The sequence below is a fragment of the Danio rerio genome, chromosome 15 (genome assembly GCF_049306965.1).
Source record: "Danio rerio strain Tuebingen ecotype United States chromosome 15, GRCz12tu, whole genome shotgun sequence".
Lineage (NCBI taxonomy): Eukaryota > Metazoa > Chordata > Actinopteri > Cypriniformes > Danionidae > Danio > Danio rerio.
In genome coordinates this window covers 10538189-10561486 of record NC_133190.1, presented here as the reverse complement: position 1 = coordinate 10561486, position 23298 = coordinate 10538189, and the positions used below count along the sequence as shown (strand labels likewise).

At 39.9% G+C, this 23298-nt stretch overlaps 1 protein-coding gene and 1 long non-coding RNA gene across 3 annotated transcripts in view; one reads left to right on the top strand and one right to left on the bottom strand.

Moving 5' to 3' along the window:
* sacs (sacsin molecular chaperone) overlaps positions 1-21306 on the top strand; it is a 53528-nt gene extending 32222 nt beyond the window's left edge. Inside the window, exons 8-10 of one of the 2 annotated variants that reach the window (XM_009291501.5) lie at positions 1664-1755; positions 2170-2196; positions 5868-21306. In XM_009291501.5, coding sequence (XP_009289776.2) covers positions 1664-1755; positions 2170-2196; positions 5868-17419 — 11671 coding nt within the window. In that variant the 3' untranslated portion in view covers positions 17420-21306. The remainder of the gene's footprint in view (positions 1-1663; positions 1756-2169; positions 2197-5867) is intronic. The other variant, XM_009291502.5, reaches the window with a different exon arrangement.
* LOC141377762 (uncharacterized) lies at positions 3035-7948 on the bottom strand. Its single transcript, XR_012390625.1, has 4 exons — positions 4605-7948; positions 4255-4554; positions 3172-3692; positions 3035-3082 (listed from the first exon to the last, which is right to left on the bottom strand). It is a non-coding gene; the product is annotated as an uncharacterized lncRNA (long non-coding RNA).
* Positions 21307-23298: the final 1992 nt, after the last annotated feature.

Here is a 23298-nt window from a genome sequence, read left to right as displayed (position 1 = left end):
CCACCACCATGCTTCAATGTGGGTATGATGTTTCTTTGATGATGTGCAGTGTTGTTTTTGCGCTAAACAGAACTTTTGAAACTATAACCAAAATGTCCAACTTTGGTTTCATTAGACCATAACAGCTTTTCCCACGTGCTCTTGGGAGAGTTTAACTGGGCCTGTATATTCTTTGTAAGAAAAGGCTTCCATCTTCCCACTCTACCCCATAACCCAGACATATGAAGAACATGGGAGATTGTTGTCACATGATTTACATAGCCAATAATTGCCAGAAATTTCTGCAACTCTTTTAATGTTGCTGTAGGTCTTTTAGTAGCCTTCTTAATCAGTTTTCTTTTTGTCTTGATGATAATGGTCTTCATTATGTTCCATAATTAATCTAATGCCTTGGATATTTTTTGTGTACCCATCTCCTTACTGATATCTACTAACAATGAGATCCCTCTGATGCTTTGGAAACTCTCTGTGGACCATGACTTTCCCTGTAAGATGCAACTAGGAAAATGTCAGGAAACAACTACTAGAAAAGCTGAACTTTATTCTGGGTCAATCAAATGTGCTTTAGATGATGACAGGTGTGTACTGACTCCTATTTAAAGTTAAATTGAATATGATTGTTTAATTTTAAACAGCCATATCCTCAGTTATTAAAGGGTGTGCACAGTTATGCAGCCACATTATTTAATTTAATTTTTATTTTTAGTTCCCCACACCTAAAAGATTTGAGTTTGTTTTTAATGTGATTGTACAGGTTATAGTTTAAATTAAACGTGCAAAAAGTTTTAAAATTATTTACTGTGGTTTCTTTTTTTTTTTACAACACAGAAACCTTGTATTTTAACAGGGATGTGTAGACTTTTTATTTCCACTGCGTATCAGTAGTTTTAAATGTTGTTGCAAGAGTCACTTGGGGCTCAAACTAAAATAATCCCTGACAGTTCTAGTGTTAAAGGGATGGTGTCGATCGACCGACCGACCTAGCAACCGACCTACCTACCAACCTAACTACCTACCAACCTACCTACCTATCTATCGTACTATCTATTTATCATACTATCTTTTATACTATCTATCGTACTATCTATTGTACTATCTTTCGTATATCTTCCTTTTTGTTGAACAGTAGAAAGCAATTCATAATGGTATAGAACCATAAATGTGAGGAACTTTTCATTTTTAGGTGAACTATGCCTTTAAATAAATAATATATTATGATTTAATGTATTTTATTATTTGATTTTTAATGTAAACTATCTAATCTGTATAAATACAGCATAAAGCTTTGCCAATCTTTAATCTAAATTTGACACTTTTGAAAAGCAGCCATTTACTTAGTTTCCCAGGAAGCAATTGGTGGCTCAGTGCCTTGCTCAAATGCACCTAAAGGGATCCGGCGTCACACACCGGATGCACCGCGACATGGCGCGCACACCAGACATGCACATTCGCATGCTATTTAAAATGAAACTAATCGGATGGCGCTCTGTGGCGCGGCAGAACAATGTCCTGAGTCGTGGCTTGGTGCGTTGAAGTCGCTGCGTAGCGCGTCGCCTAGTGGTGCTTCTTGTGTGTGACCCCCTTGAGTAAACTTGTACTCTATACAATAGAGTATTACGAATATTTTATAAGACTATCACTGTGATTTGATTTTTATTTCTAGGTCACTTTATCCAGGACTAGAGGGAAGATTTGTCTTGGAAAGCATTCCCCCACATGTCATGACCAGCCTGAAAGAAGCGGCCAAAAGCAGAGGTAGACACCCTCAGCACATAATGCCACTCTTATACTCATATTCAGGATATATAGATCATCTGCTCTTAATTTCATTCTTCTATAGTAAATCATGACATTTTTGGTGCATAGATAGCTGCAGGGAGCAGCATTTTTTGAGCTTCATGCTTGTACTTTCGGCTTTGAGATATTTGAGTTATGCTTTTTCATACTTAACCAGGTGTTTGAAATTAAAAACGTGCTGTCCATAGACTCCATAAAATTGTCAGAACCAGTTAATTCTGCTAACAAGCATACTTTTTAGCTTTGTTTAGAGATGCTGGCATTTATTCAATCCATTACAGTCTATGCATTTATGGAATATCTTTTTATTTGCTTTTGCATTTTATTTGAGCTCCTTTTCACTTTTTCTTGATTTTTCCATTTAAATTCCAGTTCAACAATATCTTTGGGGTTGTTCAGGTAAGTGCACAATGTGTTGTCTAATGCCTGTTGAGCTGGAGTTGCCATAGCTTTTCTGGATCACACTACTCATTCACTAACTTCTGTGTTTTCGAATAACCCATTAACCATATATCAACATAAAAGATACTAATAGATTTAATAAGATGTTTGTTTTATAAAATGTTCTTATCTGTTGAAACATGGAAAGTGACAGTCAAATTATTATTATCTTTCTACTGTATATGCATAGTTGTTTTGCAATTTGTTAAGAAATAAAAAGCACCAGTTCAAAGTGTCATGCATGCAAACAGTAAAGGCTCCAGTATACTTCAAACAAAGTTATTTTTTTGTTATTTGTTTGCGAGCAAAAGGAAGTTTGAAAAGGCTTAGTGATAATTTTACTGTTTTTGACCTCTCCAACGCGGACTGCAGTACGTTGGGTTGTAAATGTGTAATGTGTTTTTTAAACATCGGACAAACAGCCTTCTCTGCAAGAAGCACCACCACAGTAGTGATGGGTCGTTCATGAACGATTCATTCATTTTGAACGAATCTTCAATATGACTCTGGAACTACGAGTCCTCTCAGGGAGTGATTCGTTCATCCGCGTGTGCGCACATTTGTGCAGGTGATATCGTTCATTTCAAGTATTTTGAGTCGTTCATTGCAGAAAGGTAGAAGCCAATCATATGCGTTTAGAGCTGGAAAAATAATTGATCCGTTCATCTCTCGAGTCTTCTATTGGGTCTGAGTCATTCGTTCATCATGGACCAATTATATGCGTTTAGTGCCGGAAAAAGAATTGAACCGTTCACCTCTCGAGTCCTCTATCGGGTCTGAGTCATTCGTTCCTCACGGGCCAATCATATGCGTTTAGAGCCGGGAAAAGAATTGAACCGTTCACCTCTCGAGTCCTCTATCGGGTCTGAGTCATTCGTTCCTCACGGGCCAATCATATGCGTTTAGAGCCAGAAAAAGAATTGATCCGTTCACCTCTCGAGTCCTCTATTGGGTCTGAGTCATTCGTTCCTTACGGGCCAATCATATGCGTTTAGAGCTGTAAAAAAAATTGAAACGTTCATCTCTCGAGTCCTCGGGTTTGAGTCATTCTGTCACGTGATAAACGAATGATTCAACAACAAGAAGACTCGAAAGGTGAACTAATTATTATGTCTCCTGTTGACTCAGACTGTGTACATTGGTTAAGATTATATGTGACTGTCAGTGTAACGTGAATGAACCACTGACATTTGAAGACATGAAGAGGTGAGCTAAGCAAAGAGATAAAAATACCTTTATAGACAAAAGAGCAGGTAAACATGATCCAAACTTCCCATCACTACACCACAGTGCATCACATCTTTATTTTGTTTTCTATTTGCAATGGAGAGACACCAAATGGCACCGCCAGTGTCTGCAAAGTCATAAAAAAAGACATGTTGTGATGAGGTGTGATTCTCGTCTTGTGTATGACCCCTCCAAGCCTTTCTAATCTCTCCAGTGTATTCATATGGCTAGTGTTGTTTTTTTGGATGTTCTTTTATCTGACCACATGGAATGAGACACGAAAGGCCCTATCATATACCCGGCGCAATAAGGTGCAAGACATGTTTGGCGTGATTTGTTGATATTGTCATATCTGCGCAACAGTAATTTTCACATTTTGCACCACAGCGTTTAAATGGCAAATCCATTTGTGCCACTTTGTGGACTCCTAGGTGTTCCAGCTAAAAAGGAGGTGCGTTAAGGCACATTTTTGGTGTTGTGCTATTTTGAGGAACTAAAATAGACTGCGCCATTGACCAATTAAAAGCTGGTCTAAAGTCCAGTGCAGAGCATGTTAGTTATGTGCCTATGCAATTATTAAATGTTATTATTGGTCATTTATTTGTTTGCTGGAAATTAGACCTGAATTTATAAATAGTTTTGAAACAAATCTGCGCTTAACAAACTAAATTATATATGTAGGCTAATGGATGTCTCCAGTGGAGTGCATACAAAACTGTTTCCTTATCCACAAAAGAAAGAAAGTAAAAAGGTCGAATGGAGGAGGCTCATTCTTTATCCTCGTGCTGCAGATGATCTGTTTAACTGTTTTCTCACTACTAAAACATTTAGTTCTTTCACTTACAAAGTCTGCCATGTAAATAACAAATGTGCCATGTCGTGACACAACTGATTCTTAAAGGGAATGGGAGATGAGACTCTGATTGGTTTAGTGCACGTTATGCTCAAAACACACCCATAACTCATTAAGAGAATAAGCACAACCCTGTTAGACCATGCGCCAGGGCACCAGGGCACAAAGCTTATTTTTCCAACCTTAGAATAGAAAAAGTGGATTCGGACACACCCTTGAGGCTTTTGCGCCATGCACTTTAGACTTTGTACATAAATCGTTTCAATAGAGCCCGAAGAAATCGCACATCAAAGAAGTTCCAGAAAAAAACCCACTGATTGCATGATGATCACAGACCAATGGTACAATAGTTTACCATTACAAAAGTGGCTTAATTTCAATTTGTTTTTGGATTTAGTTTGAGGTATACTGGGATCTTGGGAATTTTGCATTATTTAAATCCGTTCTTTTCCATTTGTTTGTGCAACTTGAATTGTTGAAAATTGTATTTAAAGAAAATAACTTGTTTTGAGTTCTAATTAGAATATATTTGAATAAATAATTCTAGCATGTGAGCCAGTTTAACATATTTCTCTGTTTTGTGCAGTGATTGTAAATAAACTGTCCTTCAACCAATACAACCTTATAGGTTGCCTTTTATTTTTTCAAATATGACACATTAGGAAAAATTCTACTGTAAGATCTTGTGTGAATTGTACCCTTTCAACTGTGTAAAAATTTGGAATTTGTGTTTCTTGAATATGAAGTCAATTACTTTAAACAGTCAAATGTGTAAATGCAATTTATTTGTGGATTGGAAACAGGCAAAAATAGTAAAAAAAAAAAAATCCAAACGTTTTGACTTCTAACCCTAGTCATACAGTATGTACTTTAATAATGACACGCACTGTCATCACTATGATCATTTCTATACCACCTAGAGGATGTTAACTCTAAAATGTTTCTGTTGGCTTTAATAAGCTTGCACAAACAACCTCTTAAGTTGGTTTTGGTGAAGGAAAATCTCACTGTAAATGCATTTGAATATTGAAAGTTATTATTCCTGATTTACTCATCATCTGTGTTCTTAACTCATAATTGTTTATCTTTGATGTTAATTGAAGTTTTATGTGTTACAGCAGCGGTATCAAACTCAATTCCTGGAGGGCCGCAGCTCTGCATAGTTTATCTCCAACCACCTCCAACTCACACCTGCTTAATAGTTTATAGTAGTCTTTAACACCTTGATTAGTTGAATCAGCTGTGTTCGATTAGGGTTGAAGCAAAACTGTGCATAGCTACGGCCCTCCAGGAATGAAGTTTGAGACCTATGTTTTTATAGAATTTAGACTTGTAGGAAAAAAGTATTTGAAACCTTGGATTTCCTTACGTTCCTGCATAAAATCAGCAAGACATCCATAGTTGTTTCAACATACTATGTTGTTATATTTGTGTATATTCAGTTCGTATAAATCTAAGGTTCACACACTTTTCTCTGCAGTCAATAATGCATTATTTTGTTTCAAACCAAGTGCTCACATCTTGTTTTGTGTTTATTTTGTACTTTCAGGGAGGCCTTGCACTCAGGTTCAAGTGCTGACCCCAGAGAGATCAGCACGCCTAATTAAAGAAGTCCTTACCACAGCATGGCCTTCTAGAGACTTTGCTGTTCAGTGGAATCCTGGTGATCAAGAAAAGAAGCACCCATCAGCATCTTGGCTCAGAATGATTTGGAAGCATCTCTACATTAACTTTGCAGATGATCTTAGTGTCTTTGAAGATTTGCCTTTGATTCCAAATGTGCCACTGGCTGACACTTTGGACTGTCTTGAGCTACTGCGCCTGAAATCTCCATCACCCATCGTTCTTGTAAATGAGGAAGAAGGACCTCCTTCAGAGGATTTACTTGAAGTTATGAAAAAGCTTGGTTGTGTAATCTTGAAGCAAATTGATCCCTGCTTGCACCACCCACTCTTGAAAAATTACATTCACCAGTCTTCGCCAAGCACTCTTCTACAAATTATGGACCGGTCTACTTCCCAGAGATTAGCCAGCCAAGTTTCTTCTCTCACTGTCAAACAGAGGCTTGCCCTCAGAAGCTTTTTAGCAGGGCTTACTGATGTCACAGAAAAAGAGAAACGCATAATCCAGGAGCTTCCCATTTTTGACAAAGTTGGACAAAAGTCAAAGACAGACACTTCACCTTTAACCTTACTAAAAGGAGCCAGAGTATTACATCATACTGCCAAGCATCCATTAGATGTGAAATTGTCCATAAACGTAGTTGACTGCAGTGATGAAGCAACTATCCGTCTAGTAAAACTGTTGAACATTGAACAAGTGAAAAGCACAGAATGTTTAAAGGTAATAATTCAGGACATTGAGAAAGGATTCTACACCAAAGAGGAAGTCACAAAAATCATGTTGTGGGCTCTTACCTATTTGTCTTTTCTGAAGAATGAAAACAAGGCAGTGATTAGTTGGCTTTCTTCATTGAAATTTATTCATACCGCTTCAGAAAAACTTCACTCACCAACAGATTTTTTTGATCCAGAATTGGAGATTCTGCAGAACCTTTTCTTCATGGAAGAAAAGGTGAGATTTCCCCCAGATGACTTTATGTCATCTCCAGATGTCCTTCATTCACTCAGACAACTGGGACTAAAAAATGAAGTTCAACTCAATGAAAAGGATGTTCTTCAGGTTGCCAGAAAAATTGAGGAGTTGCAGGGGAATAGCAAGCCAGAATGGGATCCCATTTTAAAGAAGGCAAAAACACTCCTTACTATTCTGAATAAACAGACAAAGTTAGTGAAGTCCTCTGAGGTTCAGACAAATCTGCAAAAATTGAAATGGGTCCCTGTTTGCAAAGACAGACCTTTGAATTACCCAAAGTCACTTGCTTGGAGAGGTGATTCATGCAATATTTCGTCTCTTTCTGAAATGTGTGACATTTCTTATGCTGTACTTGTTGGTTCTTCAGTTTCCCTAGTTGAACGTACCTCTGCTGGGATGAAAAAAGCCCTGAAGTTGTCATTAGAGCCTCAAGTTGACCAAGTGCTCCAGCATTTGAAAGCAGTAAATGACTGGCATCAATCTCAAGCATTTACCACTGAAGACTGGTATCAGTTTCAGCAGATCTTGTGTGAGATATATGAATTTATGCAAGCTCACTTGGAAGATGCAAGGGAAGCCTTGAAGTCTCTGTCCTTTGATTGGGTTTGGACAGGGAAAACATTTGCTTCCCCTGGATGCACAGTTTTAAAGCCCATACCAGATTTGGACCTGCAACCTTACTTGTACTCATTACCAAAGACTATTGCAAAATTCAACAAGCTTTTTAAATTCTGTGGCTCCATTGAAGAAGTTGTTCCAAGCCATGTCTTTGAAGTTGTCAAAACGATAAGACAAAGGTGTGAAGAGGAGATGACAAAACAAGAGAGTAAACGCAATGTCCTGCTCCTAATTAATATTTTACGGTGGCTATACAGCAGTCAAATACCAGTCGATGCTGACATGCATGTGCCCATTCTTTACCACAAAGATCCAAGCAAATTGGTTATGAAACCTATCCATGAATGCACTTACTGTGACATCAAAGTAGAAGACCTGAATGACTTACTAGATGATGCTTCCGAGCCCATCATCCTTGTCCATGATGACATTCCAATGAAAACTGCTGAATGGTTGAAAGTCCCATGTTTGAGCACAAGATTGATAAACCCAGAGAACCTAGGGTTTGAACAATCAGGTCAAAGAGAGCCTCTAACTGTGAGAATAAAGAACATTCTAGAGGAATATCCATCAGTTGCAGATATCTTCAAAGAGCTCTTGCAGAATGCGGATGATGCCAATGCCACTGAGTGCAGTTTCTTGATTGACATGCGAAAGAATCTTGAAATTCGAGAGAATCTTCTTGACCCTGGCATGATTATTTGCCATGGTCCTGCTTTGTGGTCATTCAACAATTCTGTTTTCTCTGATACAGACTTCCTTAATATAACCAGGCTGGGTGGATCAATGAAAAGATGTGAAGCTGACAAGGTGGGAAAATTTGGCCTAGGGTTCAACTCTGTGTATCATGTGACTGACATACCTATTATTATGAGCAGAGAATTCATGATCATGTTTGATCCAAACATTAATCACATCGGAAAACACATCAGAGATAAGTCAAATCCAGGCATCAAAATCAACTGGAGCAAACAGCAGAAACGGCTAAGGAAGTTCCCCAATCAGTTCAGACCCTTCATCAACGTATTCAACTGTCAGCTTCCTCTGTCACTTGAGGCCCCCTACAAGTATGATGGGACCCTTTTTAGACTTCCTTTCAGAACTGAGCAGGAGGCATCTGCGAGTGAAATCAGTGGTATTTACTACAACACCACTGACATCTACTCGCTCGTTGATGAATTCAGCATCTGTGGTCACCGGCTCATTCTCTTTACACAGCATGTTGGAACAATGGTCCTGAAGTATTTAAAATGTGAGGAGCCAAACCCTGCTGCTGCGCAGGATGTGGTCACAATAAACAAGAGTGTATGGTCTTCCAAAGCAGCATATGGTCCGCTAAGTATTCTTAAATCTGCTGCCAAAGTCATGAAAAAAGTTGCAGCCACCAGCAAAGTGCCAACTGAGGTACCGAAGTCTGGTTGCATCATCAGGATCATAGTGGAGGAGTACCATAATGTCTTCAGACGCATAGTTGATCTTCAGTCCCCACTTTTCAGAGGTTCTGATGAAGATCCATCATCTTACTTTGAGATGGCAGCTAAAGGTACACAAACTAAGAGACTTACAGATGACATGCCACAAAAGGGAGTTGAAAATACAAACTGGCTAATCTGCTCATGCATGGATGTGACAGAAGCTCTGAAATTCTCCTTAAATGATAGTGGAAAACGCCTTGGTCTGGTACCATGTGGAGGCATCGCTGTGCTGCTTACTGAAGAAGAGAATAGAAAATGGACTGTGAAGACAAGTGCAACACCAATTGGGGAGGTTTTCTGCTACCTACCCCTTCGAATCAAAACTGGCTTACCTGTCCACATAAATGGTTGCTTCGCTGTCACATCAAATCGCAAAGAAATCTGGAAGACAGACACCAAAGGACAATGGAATTCCATTTTCATGAGGCATGTGATTGTCCAAGCATACTTGGCTGCACTCAACATGCTGAGATCAATGGCAGAAAGTGGGGAGTTATTGGACTACAGCTATTATGCTGCCTGGCCTGACCCTGGAGTTGTCCATGATGATTTCAATCTGATTTGTCAAGGTGTTTATCAAGAAATAGCCAAAGGTGCTGATGATGATCGTGCAAAAGTCTTTTCAGATGGGAAAACCTGGGTGTCAATCAAGAATGTCAGATTTCTGGATGACTCCTTGCTCTGCAGACCAGACATTGGGTCTGCTGCATTTAAGATATTCTTGAAATATCTTAGAAAATGTGGATCCCAAGATCTCTGTGCTGTTGAGCTGCCAGAATGGGTTAAGGAAGGTTTTGATGATGCTGGCTGTAAAGGAAAATTAATGGAGAACACCCTGACTGAGAAGCAGTTTTTCTCAGATGTTTTCTTCCCCCATATCCAAGACATAGATAAGGACCTACGGGACCCTCTGATGTATTATGTACTCAATGAAAAACTTGAGGATTTTGCATCCATACTGAAGGAAACCCCATGCATTCCATCTTCAGGACCATCAAAGATGCTTGTTTTGCCATCTCGACTCATCCACCCAGAGGGCAGAGTGGCCAAACTTTACAACAGTGAAGACGGAAGGTTTCCTGAAGGAAGTCTAAGAGACTATGTCAATCCAGTATGCTTGGTGAAGTTATTGCAGCTGGGAATGGTCAAGGATGACTTATCTTGGGAAGACTTGATTGAAAGGGCTGAGTCTGTACTGGCTCTGAATGAAAATGACCACACAATTGCGTGCCACAGGAGCAGCATAATCCTCAGTCTTATTGACGAAAAGCTAAAAATGAGAGATCCAGCTGCAAATCAGTATCTTGATAAATTTCAAAATATTAAGTTCCTACCATTTTTGACAAAGCCAGCTGGATTTTCACTTCCGTGGCATGGCAACAATTTCCCCCAGTTGACCATGTTCTCTGCAAAGGAGCTTTTTACAACAGAACACCAGGACACTGTGTGTTTGATGAACCCTATTCTGAATGAAAATTCACCCTCCTTTAAAGGATGTGGTCCCATCTCACTGGCTGTGAAGGACTTTCTTGGACTCATAAGAAAGCCGACGGTCTCATTAGTCATTAGCCAGCTAAAAGAGCTCTCAAAGTCCTTTGACGGTGTAACACTGTACCAAGAGAACATAACCAATGCTTGTTACAAATATCTTCATGAGGAGTTGCTTCAGTCCAATGCTGCAAAAGAGGAAATCATGGAAGAGCTAAAAACATTCTCCTCTATTTTAGTTGAGAACACATATGTGGAGCCATTAAAAGTTGCATTTAACTTAAACTTTGATGCTGCACCATACCTTTACCAACTTCCAAACAAGTACAGAAATAGTTGTCGAGAGCTTTTTGAAAATGTGGGAGTTCACGCAAGCTTCACTGTTGAAACGTTCTCAGGTGTTTTACAGCTGATAAAGAATGAATGTGGGAGAAAACCTCTAACTGAAGAAAACTTTCAACTGTCTCGTAGAATAATTAGTGAGGGAATATGGAGCTTGATCAGAGACAAAAGTCAAGAGTTCTGTCTAAGCAACTACGGGGAGATACTTCTTCCTGACAGCAATTTCACATTACAACCATCAAAATCGCTTTGCTACAATGACTGTCCTTGGATTAAAGTCAGGGACACGACTGTTAAATACTGCCATGGTGATATTCCAAGAGAAGTAGCAGTAAAACTGGGGGCAATTCCGAAACGTCACAAAGCCTTAGAAAGATATGCCTCCAACATTTGCTTCACTACCCTTGGCAGTGAGTTTGGGCAGAAGGAGAAACTCACCAGCAGAATAAAAAGTATCCTCAATGCTTATCCATCTGAAAAAGAGATGTTGAAAGAGCTCCTGCAGAATGCAGATGATGCAAAAGCCACAGAAATATACTTTGTCTTTGATCCTAGGACTCACCCGACTGACAGAATTTTTGATGACAAATGGACTCCCTTGCAAGGCCCATCACTCTGTGTATACAATAATCAGCCATTTACAGAGGATGATATCAGGGGGATCCAGAATCTTGGAAGGGGTACCAAGGAAGCAAACCCTGGAAAAACTGGCCAATATGGCATTGGATTTAACTCAGTATATCACATTACTGACTGCCCCTCTTTTATCTCAAATAACGACATTCTTTGCATCTTTGATCCACATGCCCGTTATGCACCTGGAGCAACATCCGTTAGTCCGGGAAGAATGTTTAGAGATTTGGATTCAGATTTCAGATCCCAATTTTCTGATGTACTCAACCTATACCTAGGAAATCACTTCAAGCTGGAACGCAGCACAATGTTCAGATTTCCCATACGAAATGTAGAAATGGCCAGAATTTCAGAGATAAGCTCAGCACCTGCTTCAGACAGAATGGTTCAGAATTTCCTTGATAAAATAAGGATGGATGGTGCAGAACTTCTCATGTTTCTAAATCACATGGAGAAAATTTCAATATGTGAAATCGAGAATGGAACTGGGGATTTAAAAACTCTTTATTCTGTAACAGCAAAAATTACTGATGGTGATCGACTAAAACGTAAGCAATTTCATGCCTCTGTACTGGACAGTGTCTACAAGAAAAGACAGCTGACACAAATTCCAGTGCAACAGATTACTTACACAATGGACATAGAAGACACTGATGGTAATTCTACCACTTGGCTTATATGCAACAGATCTGGATTTTCTGACATGGAGAGGGTATCAAAGAGTGTCATTTCAGCTCACAAAAATGAGGACATAACACTGTTTCCACGTGGTGGTGTTGCAGCATGCACCAGCCACAACTACAAAAAAACACACAGAGCTTTTTGTTTTCTTCCTCTTTCTCTGGAGACTGGCCTGCCTTTCCATGTGAATGGCCATTTTGCTTTAGACTCTGCCAGAAGAAATCTGTGGAGGGATGACAATGGAGTTGGTGTGAGAAGTGATTGGAACAACAATCTAATGAAAGTGCTAATCGCTCCTGCATGTGTAGAACTTCTAATTCAACTGAAACGTCGACTCTTTCCAGGCCCCGATCCCACCATGACAATATTTCAAGGAACTCCAATTCATGTTGTCAGGGATATTTTGAGGAAATATTTGTCTTTCTTTCCCGTAAATAGACTCGACATTCAACCGGACTGGTATTGTTTGGTAAAGGCAATCTACCTTTGCATTCATGCAGACTTGAAAAGACTACTACCTGTTGTCAGGGCACCCCACCTTGATAACAGTGATATGCACTCTGCAGTATACATCTCTTGGGTGAACACATCCACATCAACCAAAGGCAAAGCATTCTTTGACAATTTACTTCAAGATGAGTTGCAGCATCTGAAAAACACAGAGTATAACATAACTACAAGAAAGTCTGTGGCGGAAAATGTTTTCAGATTGAAAGCCATGCTCCTGGATGTTGGCTTCAACCTAATCCACAGCTGTGATGAGACAGCGAGTCTGTACTTCTGCCTGGAAGATGCTGGAATTCCAGTTAACTATGTGACACCAGAAGATGTTCGCAGCTTCCTTTTAACATTCTCGTCTCCAGACACATCTTGCCAAGTTGGAAAGCTACCCTGTCGACTGCAACAATCCAATTTCAAGCTCTTTCATGGTTTGAAACTGCTGGTTGACTACTGCTTCAAAGATGTTGAGGAAAATGACATAAACATTGAGGGGCTCCCACTGTTGATGACAATGGACAACATTCTCCAAGTGTTTGACTCCAGACATCCAAAGTTTCTGACAACATATCATGAGCTTATTGCAACAAGGAAGGAGCTTTTCATGCACACGCTGTACATAAGATACAGTAACATCCTTATAAAAGCTGGTGTAGCAAAGACTTTTGACATAAACAGTTTTGGAGACCTTTTGGGATCTGTTCTTCCCCGGGAGTGCAAAGCAAGGAGTTCAGTGAAGTGGAAGGAGAACTTTCCAACTGAATCTTGGCTCAAGAGTTCATGGCATTTTATCAGTGAACAACTTGCAAACAAGGATGACCAAGCAGAAAACAAGCTGAAATTTGAGACCATTCTGGAGATCTTGAAAGATTGGGCCCTCCTTCCAGGAATCAAATTTATGGTTTCAGGCAACAAATTGGTTGTGCCAGAGCATGACGTTTTGTTACCCCTGAGCCTGATCTTTGCAGCCATCTTCCCGAATGGACAAAATGACAAAGTCTTTCATACCTTGATGAAAGGAGGATGCTTTCAATTGGCTGTGAATAAAATATGTGCCAAAGAGAATCCCATGTTGCCTTTGCTGGCTCAGCATACAGCAAACATAGACAACCCTTCCAGCATACTTCGAGCACTTGAGTACATGATCCAGATATCCGCTTTCAAAACAGCAAGTTTGACTGATAAAGATTTCGATGCTTTGCTGTTGTACTTCAACTGCAATTTGTCAAATCTAGCCCAGGATGATATTCAGTGTCTAAAACTGTTGCCATGTTACAAAGCTGTCAGTGGTCGGTACATATGCATTTCAAACTTTGGAGCATGCTATGTTCTAACAAAGAGCATTCCCTCAGCTGACATTGAAAAATGGGCACACAATACATCCTCAGCCTTCCTTGCTGACAATCCACAGCTGAAAGAACTCTACGGCTTCCTTGGGATCACACCAATCGATGATCTTGAGGTATACCTGAATCATGTCCTTCCAAAGTTTGACATTTTATCACATGATGCCAAAATCCAACATGTCATCTACCTGAAGGAGAGGTTATTGGCAATGGAGGAGCAAGTCAGCATCAAGGATAAGCTCTTTGAAAAACTAGAAGGTCTGTCCTTCATTTATGACTCCACCAATAGACTGAAACCTGCCAAGGCCTTTTTTGATCAAACAGTTAAAGTATTTGAGGTAATGCTACCACAAAAAGCTTTCATTCCCAATGATTTCTTCAGAAAAATTGAGCAAGTGTCAAAGCCAAAAAGTGGCACATCCTATGTACCCTCATGGACAACATTCCTTCGCAACATTGGCTTGAAATATGTTGTCTCTCAACAGCAAGTCCTACAGTTTGCAAAAGAGATAAGCATCAAAGCTCATACAGAAAATTGGTCCAAGGAAAAAGTTCAAACCATTGTTGATGTTCTTCTAAATCACATTTTCAATGACAGAACAGATCTGTTTGATGGGACATTCCTGAAAGAACTTTCTATGATATCATTCTTATGCCCAGAGCGGGCACCAGCTGAGCTTGTTCACCTCCACGCTCAGTATCAAGAAATGAATGGCACAGTCCCTCTTATTCGCTTCAGTGGGTCTCAGGTGAACCCAAAGTTCAAGCAAACTGACATCATGCAGTTGTTATGGACATCATGTCCTATTCTACCAGAGAGGGCCACACCAGCAAGCATAAAAGATCAAGAAGGAAACACACTTCCTAGCCAAGAGCAGCTTGATCTCATTTTGACTATGTTAAATGTCAATGTGGAACCACCATTGGAAAAGGTCATTAGCAATTGCAAAAACATATGTAGTGTTACGAACCTAGATGATGACACAGTAAAAACAAGAAACAAGGTCTTGAGGAGCATTTATGAATTCCTTATTGCGGATAAAAATGATTTTCGCTTTCAGTTACGAGGAGTAGCTTTTGTCATGGTTGAGGAGGGTTGGAAACTGCTAAAACCAGAAGAGGTTGTCATTAATTTGGACAATGAATCTGACTTCAAACCTTACTTGTACAAGCTTCCTCTTGAGCTTGGTACATTTCACCAACTGTTCAAACTGTTGGGAACTGAGGACATTGTTTCAACAAAACAATACGTTGAGGTTTTGTGCCGAATTTTTAGAATTTCAGAAGGCAAGCAGCTTGACCCAAATGAAATGAGAACAGTGAAAAGAACTGTCTCTGGCCTTTTCAAAAGTCTCCAAAATGATGCAGTACAGGTCCGTAAGGACCTTGAAAATCTTAGAGATTTGATATTTTACCTTCCAAGTCATGACGGACGATTGGCCAAGTCTAACACATTAGTCTTTGACGATGCACCGCACTACAAGAGCCGAATTCAGGGCAATGTTGGTGTTCAGATGCTAGTTGATATGAGCCAGTGTTACCTAGGCAAAGACCATGCCTTTCACACAAAAATGATTATGTTGCTTCCACAGAAATTGAGGCCCAGGCTCCTAAGTAGTATCTTGGAGGAACAACTTGATGAAGAGTCTCCAAAAATGTGCCAATTTGGTGCCCTTTGCTCTCTGCAGGGACGCCTTCAATTGCTCCTGTCCTCAGAACAGTTTATCACTGGATTAATACGAATAATGAAACATGAGAATGAGAATGCATACATGGTGAATGAGGAGAAGGCAATACGGTTATGCAAAGCACTGTGTGAGGGCTTAAAGGTGTCTTGCTTCGAAAAACTACAGACAACGCTGCGAGTGAAAGGCTGCAGTCCAATTCCCCACAGCCGCAGTGAAACGCTTGCCTTTCTTAAAAGGTATGGATCTGCTGTAATTCACCTCTACATTCAACATTCAGACAGCAAAGACATAAATTTTCTTCTTGCTTTGGCAATGACCCTCAAGTCAGCAACTGACAACCTGATTTCTGACACCTCCTATCTTATTGCAATGTTGGGTTGCAATGACATCTACAGAATAACAGAGAAGCTAGACAACCTTGGTGTCAAATATGACACAACTGAGCCCTCAAAGCTGGAGCTTCCACTTCCTGGTACACCCATACCTGCAGAGATTCATCATTTACTGCTCATGGACCCCATGAATGTCTTTTACCCTGGAGAGTATGTTGGCTACCTAGTAGATTCAGAGGGAGGTGATATTTTAGGCACTTACCAGCCAACTTACACATACGCTATCATTGTTCAAGAAGTGGAAAGAGAGGAAGATGATAGTCCAAGTGTTCTCGGCAAATGCTTCCAAATTGACATTGGGTACAGCGAGTACAAAATTGTGAGCTCTCTAGATCTGTATAAATTTTCTAGACAAGATGATGGTACCCATATTCGGGATGGCACACCAACTCCAACAAGCCCTTTGGAGGGTCATTCCCCTCGTGCCAGAATGGTCCCACCATTATTTCCTGGAAAGGAAAATCGCAGGGCTCCTCCAACAGAGGCTTCCCCCAAAAAGGTCAAATTCAATGCTTTACCAGAAATCTTAAAGGAAGTTAGTTCTGTAGTAGAACAAGCCTGGAAACTTTCTGAAACCGAACGCAAGAAGATTATCCGCCGCTTATATTTGAAGTGGCACCCTGACAAAAATGCAGAGAATCTTGATATTGCTACTGAGGTCTTTAAACACCTACAAAATGAGATCAACAGGATGGAGAAGCAAACACAAGCTGAGCAGACCACTGATAGAGCATCAAGGAGACCATTCTCTTCGTCTTCCACTCGATTTCAGTCAGAGAAATTCTCATTTCAGAGATTTTACACATCATGGAACCAAGAAGCAACAAGCCATAAATCGGAAAAGCAGCAGTTCCGAGAACAGTATAACAACTATGCAGGAACCTCACACTCAAATCGCTTCTTCGTACCACCATCGTTCAAGTCCGTTGGGAACCCAGTGGAGGCACGTCGGTGGTTAAGACAAGCAAGAGCCAACTTTTCTGCTGCAAGAAATGACCTTCATAAGAATGCCAATGAGTGGGTGTGTTTCAAATGTTACCTGGCAACAAAGCTTGCATTAATTGCGGCAGATTATGCTGTGCGAGGTAAATCAGACAAAGATGTAAAGCCCACAGCACTTGCACAGAAGGTTGAGGAGTACAACACCCAGTTAACAGGCCTGGCCAAGGATGTACACATCCTGGAGGGTTATGGCGTGGACAGCCTGAGAACTCGCTACCCTGACCTTTTGCCTTTCCCTCAGATTCCCAATGACAGATACACTTCGGAAGTGGCAATGAGGGTAATGGAATGTACAGCTCGGATAATCATCAAACTAGAGGCATTTGTCCAGCAAAAAATCTGAATGTCAGCATTAGACAATGCAAACACTAACACATGAATCAACAAAGCAGTGGTTGTGCAATATAGATTCAATATAGTATATCAATGTAGACCTTTTTATAGTAAAATGATGTATCTAGCTGGCATTGCAAGAGTGCCACCTTTGATGCTGTGACCCATGCTTATTATTGCGTACATGTTTGCTACAATTCTCTTCAAGGTTGCCTGAGCCTAAAAAAGTGTACGCTTAATTGCAGCAGTGTACATAATGTTTAAAAGCATAGCAATACCTTTTATTATTTTGACTACATTGTTTTTTCTTTGTACATAATGAATACAATGCTGCTTTTTTATCTTTTCTAGAGAAGTATTTTTCCTGCCATAGTCATTAAGTTGACGGTCTTGTGATTTATTAGCATGAGTTGCACTGCACTTTTATGTAAATAGCATTCGAGTGATTGCAGGAATTTGAGTGAATGTCAGCTGAAAATTACAGTATCATGTACAGTCCAGCAATGACACACAAATCTACTCATGGTTTCTTTATGGGACCTATATCAATCATGCGCCATTTTTAAATTTTTATGTTGTGCTTACAACGGTTTGTCTATTTTAATCCATATGGCAATTGACCTTTTCACTGTACATGTGATCTTGCTCATATCATTGTGTAGACATAAACAAATGAAAATCAAAAATTGTTTTAATAACTTATAGTTACACCCTAGAGCCTGATTTATACTTCTGTGTTGAGTGATCACTGTTGTGAGCATTTATACTTCTGCAATTTGACTGTGCTGCTCTGTCAATATCTCTTCCGAAACGCTAGTAGGCAGTAGGGTTTCCATCTGCTTGTTTAGTGTAACGTCATGTGAAGTGGCTTCCGGGAGCACTCGCTTTATCAAACTGTATAAGGAGACTCAAAAGATTGTAATAATAAACGTTTACAAAGAAATTTAACAGTTTTGAAAATCACAGTTGCAATATATAAATATCCATGCCTAATATCTAATTGTCAGAAAGAGATCAATTTTTGATAATATTATTCAAATATTCCAGAGACTGTTGTGTACACCATGAGTTTATATAAAATTCACTTCAATGCGTGATATGACTAAAAAAGTGGTCACAAACGAATATTTTCTCAATTCAAATGAGTAGCAGCTTGATCCCGGAAACAGTATTTCATACATTATGACCTAACAAGAGGATAGCTGGGTCTCAGATTGTATACTTATGCACTATTCGAAGCCATTTTGTAGTATAAATACTGCAAGTCATACGTTTGCGCTGCTAATTCTAAACAGAATAAGTGCTCTTCAAATATCCAGATGATGTACTTTTTCAACTGATGAACACAAGTGTGGAATGTTGTACATTTCATGGACTCAACAGTTGCTGAAGGGGAGGCAATGCTGTGGGACATAACAGTTGAGTGTAATAATTAAAATAAGTATAATGCCTTTAAAATTGTATGTTTTTACTTCAAAGTAAGTTTTTAGGCCCAATCCTAATACTACCCCTTAGCCCTTCCCCCTACCCCTACCACTTGGTTTGTGGGTTCACATGAAAGGGTAGGGGTGTCCCAATTCTCTTTAGCTTGAAGGCGTAGGGCTTAGAGAAAGAGGTAGATAGCCCTATGAATGGAGATTTTTCAGGACCATACTTAAAACCAAGTGGTAAGAAAATTTCCCAGAATACACTAGCCACAACGGCAGGATAGCTGCACCTGGAAGTAAGGAGATGCACAAATTAACATTTTTTTGTCATTACGAAATTTTACAACAAACAAACATGTTTTAATATATTTATAACTGCGTTCGAGTTTGACCTTCATGCTTTTAAAAAAAACTGCTCAGATAAAAACTGCTAAATTTCGCTATCTATAATCCATAATAATACCTCCTGTGTAGCAGTCCCACAGCATTCTGACACTCAAATACCCTGTCAGTAATGTCTAGTGGCTAGAAATGACCTTTTTACAGTGTCTGCTATAATGTTAATGTTGTTTTTGGTGTGTTTACATAGAGGAATATGGCCATGGTATAAATGCACAATACAGTTACAATCTTATTGCCACATTAGATCATTATGGGAGCATAATATATGCCTTCATGCAGTGATTTCTTGAAGATTAATACCGAACAATAACACAACTGGAATAACTACAGCAGTTGCGATCATCTGATCTCATATGAAGCATGAGATCACGATGACATATGTTGACACGTGCAAGTGTTGTAGTGCTTTCCCATTTCTTAAAGGGTAAATTTTGAAGCCTTTCCTCTTCTCACTCGATTTTAAGGGCCAAGAGGAAGGGGTAGGGTTACAAAAATAGAATTGGGAATGGGCCTAAGTCATTAGCCCCTTTGACACAGTGATACCGGTAAATATCCGGAAAATTTCCGGAACGACTTTACCGGTAAATTCAAAAAAGCGCTGTTCACACAGGCGAGGACGTAACGCAATTTTTCCGGAAAAGAGCATTCACACATCCATCGCAAAATGCCGGTAAATTCTGACATCATTTTCCAGAAATGACCTCTAAACGGCTGCGCTTGTGTCTGTAAACATTTGACTACATAACAAACTCTTTGGATGGATCAGTATTGAACTCCTATGAAAACATATAAGTTAAAGGAACACTTTCGCATGTCGAGATGTTCATGATATGTGTGTGTGCTGGCGCTATAGACGCTCACGGGCACACGCAAAGCTTGAAGGTAAACAAACAACGGATTATCATAAACATTTTATCGATAATTATTTACACAGTTAGCATTAGGAAGGAACATAGAAACGTTATTTGACTAACATCTAGCAGCTAAAGGTGTCTGGAAAAATATTCAAAGGCTTTTATTCTCATAAACCGCGCGCACGTGAATGCGTCTGACTGTTCTGATTTGCTTAAGCAGGTGTCTCACGTCAGCACGTTCTAGACGTGTACACGCTCTTTCTGTCAATCTTCCTTTTGCATTCACACAGCGCAGCATTCCGGCAAATTACCGGTAATGTTACAACTTCTCTTTCCGGAAAATAGCTAGAATGAATTTACCGGTATTTTTAAAAAGGGCCTGTTCACACATACAACCTTTCCGGAAAATTGCCGGTAATTTTTCGGAAAGGTCTGTATGTGTGAAAGGGGCTATTGAGTGAGTCAGTGCGCAAATATGTAGAGTGTAGTACATCATTTGGAACGCAGCTTTTGTTCCACTGCACTGCACTTAAATTTTAAGTTGAACCAACTAAACGTGTGTAGAAATGTCAACTTACATCAATTAAACTGACTAAAAATATGTTTAACTTTGTGTAACCTTGAAAAATGTGGTTGAAACCTGATTAATGTATTCGATTAAGTTAATGCAACAAAAATGATTGGTTGTGTTTTTGCCATGATTCTTTTGGTTTCTGACGGCAAAGGCGATGTTGGACCTACCTTGTCCACTCAACACAGAAGTATAAATTGGCCTTAAGATGTAACATAACAGCAGTTACTTTGTCTTGTTGCAAGATGAAATTTTCTCTAACATTTTTTCTAACACTATTCAATTATAATTGGCCTGGCACATTCTTATTGCTCATATGATACACACACACATGCATATAAATAAGTGGTACTCAAAACATTTTCCCTTGAATCTTGACATATCAGTTGATTACTGTCGCTGTAAACATCACAGTTCTTCTTAACAGTTCATTTAACACTGGTTAAATGTATTTTGTATGATTTACAATGGGAACCTCTTGTCCTCTGAGAATTCTTTGCATGAAATTCTCTGGGATTTGTGTAAGAGGGACATCGATGCTCATATGGTGCTCAATGTTGATGTTTTTTTTTTCATTCATTTTTTTGTTCAACTTCGAGAAAGACACTGAAATTAAACACTGGCTGTACATTGTTTTGACATACATTTTGTCATTTGTGTCATTTTCTTAAAGTCCTCTTGATGCGGGAGTTTTATTTCAGCATATTGATGTGCTTCCAGATGAATATGCATACTGAGTAGGGGGCGGGGCTTTCTATTTGAGCATTTTAGGCTGCGTACGAAACCGAAAACTTCCATACTATACACTATATTATTGCTAAAATCAGTATGCGAGCAGAGTAGTATGTCCGAATTCATAGAATTGGAAAATCAGTATGCGAGAAGTACCCGCACGACTTACTACTTCCGACAAGATTCTGAAGTGGGCATTCCATGCATGCTGTGCTATCCCATGATGCCCGCAGGAGAATCCATGAATGCTAGTGAAGCGACGCTACTGACCCAGGTAGGTCATGTGACCATGACAAAATGGCAGATGTAGTATGTCTGAATTCCATTCATACTTCTCACATTCATACTGTATAGAACGTACTTTTCTAACGGCCGAGTAGTACGTTTAAATTCAAATGCAGTACCTACTGAGTAGTAGGTGGTTTCAGACGCAGCCATACTCTTGTCCGCTTGTTAAGTGTGACGTCACATGAAGCCGTTTCCGGGTCCAAGCGTTCTATCAAACTTTATGGGGAGGCTTATCAAATGGTAATAATTAACATTTACAAAGCGCTGTAATACTTTCGAAAATCACACTCGTAATATGTATTCCTATGCCTAATATCCGATGGACAGAAAGTGATACATTTTTACCGTATATATTGTTGAAATTTTGGAATTTGTTATGTAGCAAGTCCAGACCCAGCTGAAAAATCCAGCTTAAACCAGCCTAGGCTGGTTGGCTGGTTTTAGCTGGTTGACCAGCCTGGTTTTAGAGGGGGTTTGGCCATTTCCAGGCTGGTTTTCCCAGCTGGTCAGGCTGGGAGATGACCAGCTAAAACCAGCCAGGCTGGAAATGTCTGGAAACCAGCCTGGAAATGGCCAAACCCCCTCCAAAACCAGGCTGGTTTTAGCTGGTCATCTCCCAGCCTGATCAGCTAAGGCAGGCTGGAAATGGCTGGAAACCAGTCTGAAAATGGCCAAACACCCTCTAAAACCAGTCTGGTTGACCAGCTTAAACCAGCCAACCGGCCTAGAGTGGTTTAAGCAGTTTTTTTCAGTAGGGGAGACCGATGTGCACACTACAGTTTTATATAAGATTAACTTTTATGCGTGATATGACTAAAAAGTGGCCATGAACTAATATTTTCTCAATTCAAATGAGGAGCAGCAAAGAGCGTAGAATCACCATGAGGTGTCACTTAATAGTTCCTTTGCAACAGCAAGAGCCCCGAATTCCGGAATTTTGGAGTGAAAGCTATCGGCTGTCCATTGGATCTCATTGATGTCATGATGGCAAGCAGCTGCTTTGTATTTTGTTTATTTAAAAAGTGCATTAAAGCTGAGATACAACCTGAAAGACAACACAACATTTACTATCACAATCATCAGCACTTTTTAATAGTTTATTTATAATATGCTGTTGTTCTATTGGAATTTTCATTCCAAAATGGACGCTGCAGAATCTAGTGGCTGTTTCCCCAAATCGCACTAAAGTGTCACCTCTTAGTGATTCTATGCTCTTTCAAGAGTTCACACTTAGCTCATGATTTATACATAGCTTGTTTGGCATGCTGTCCCGGGAGAGAGCCCTGAGCTCAAGGGATCCTCGAGCCCAGGGCTCCCCCCCTTTTGCAGGGCGAGTGGAGATTGAGCTCAGGTCTATCTCAAACTCCCCCGCTGCTGAGGCCAAGGCGAACTTCCTGAGAGTAAGACATTATAAAAAAGGTTTAGGCTTGTTTTATCTATAATATAGAGCACATTTGGATGGTGGGAGGAAACCGGGGAACCCGGGGGAAACCCACGCGGACACGGGGAGAACATGCAAACTCCACACAGAAATACCAGATGGCTCAGCGAGGACCCAACACCATTGGTATTCTTGCTGTGAGGCAACAGTGCTAGTCACTGGGCCACCGTGCCG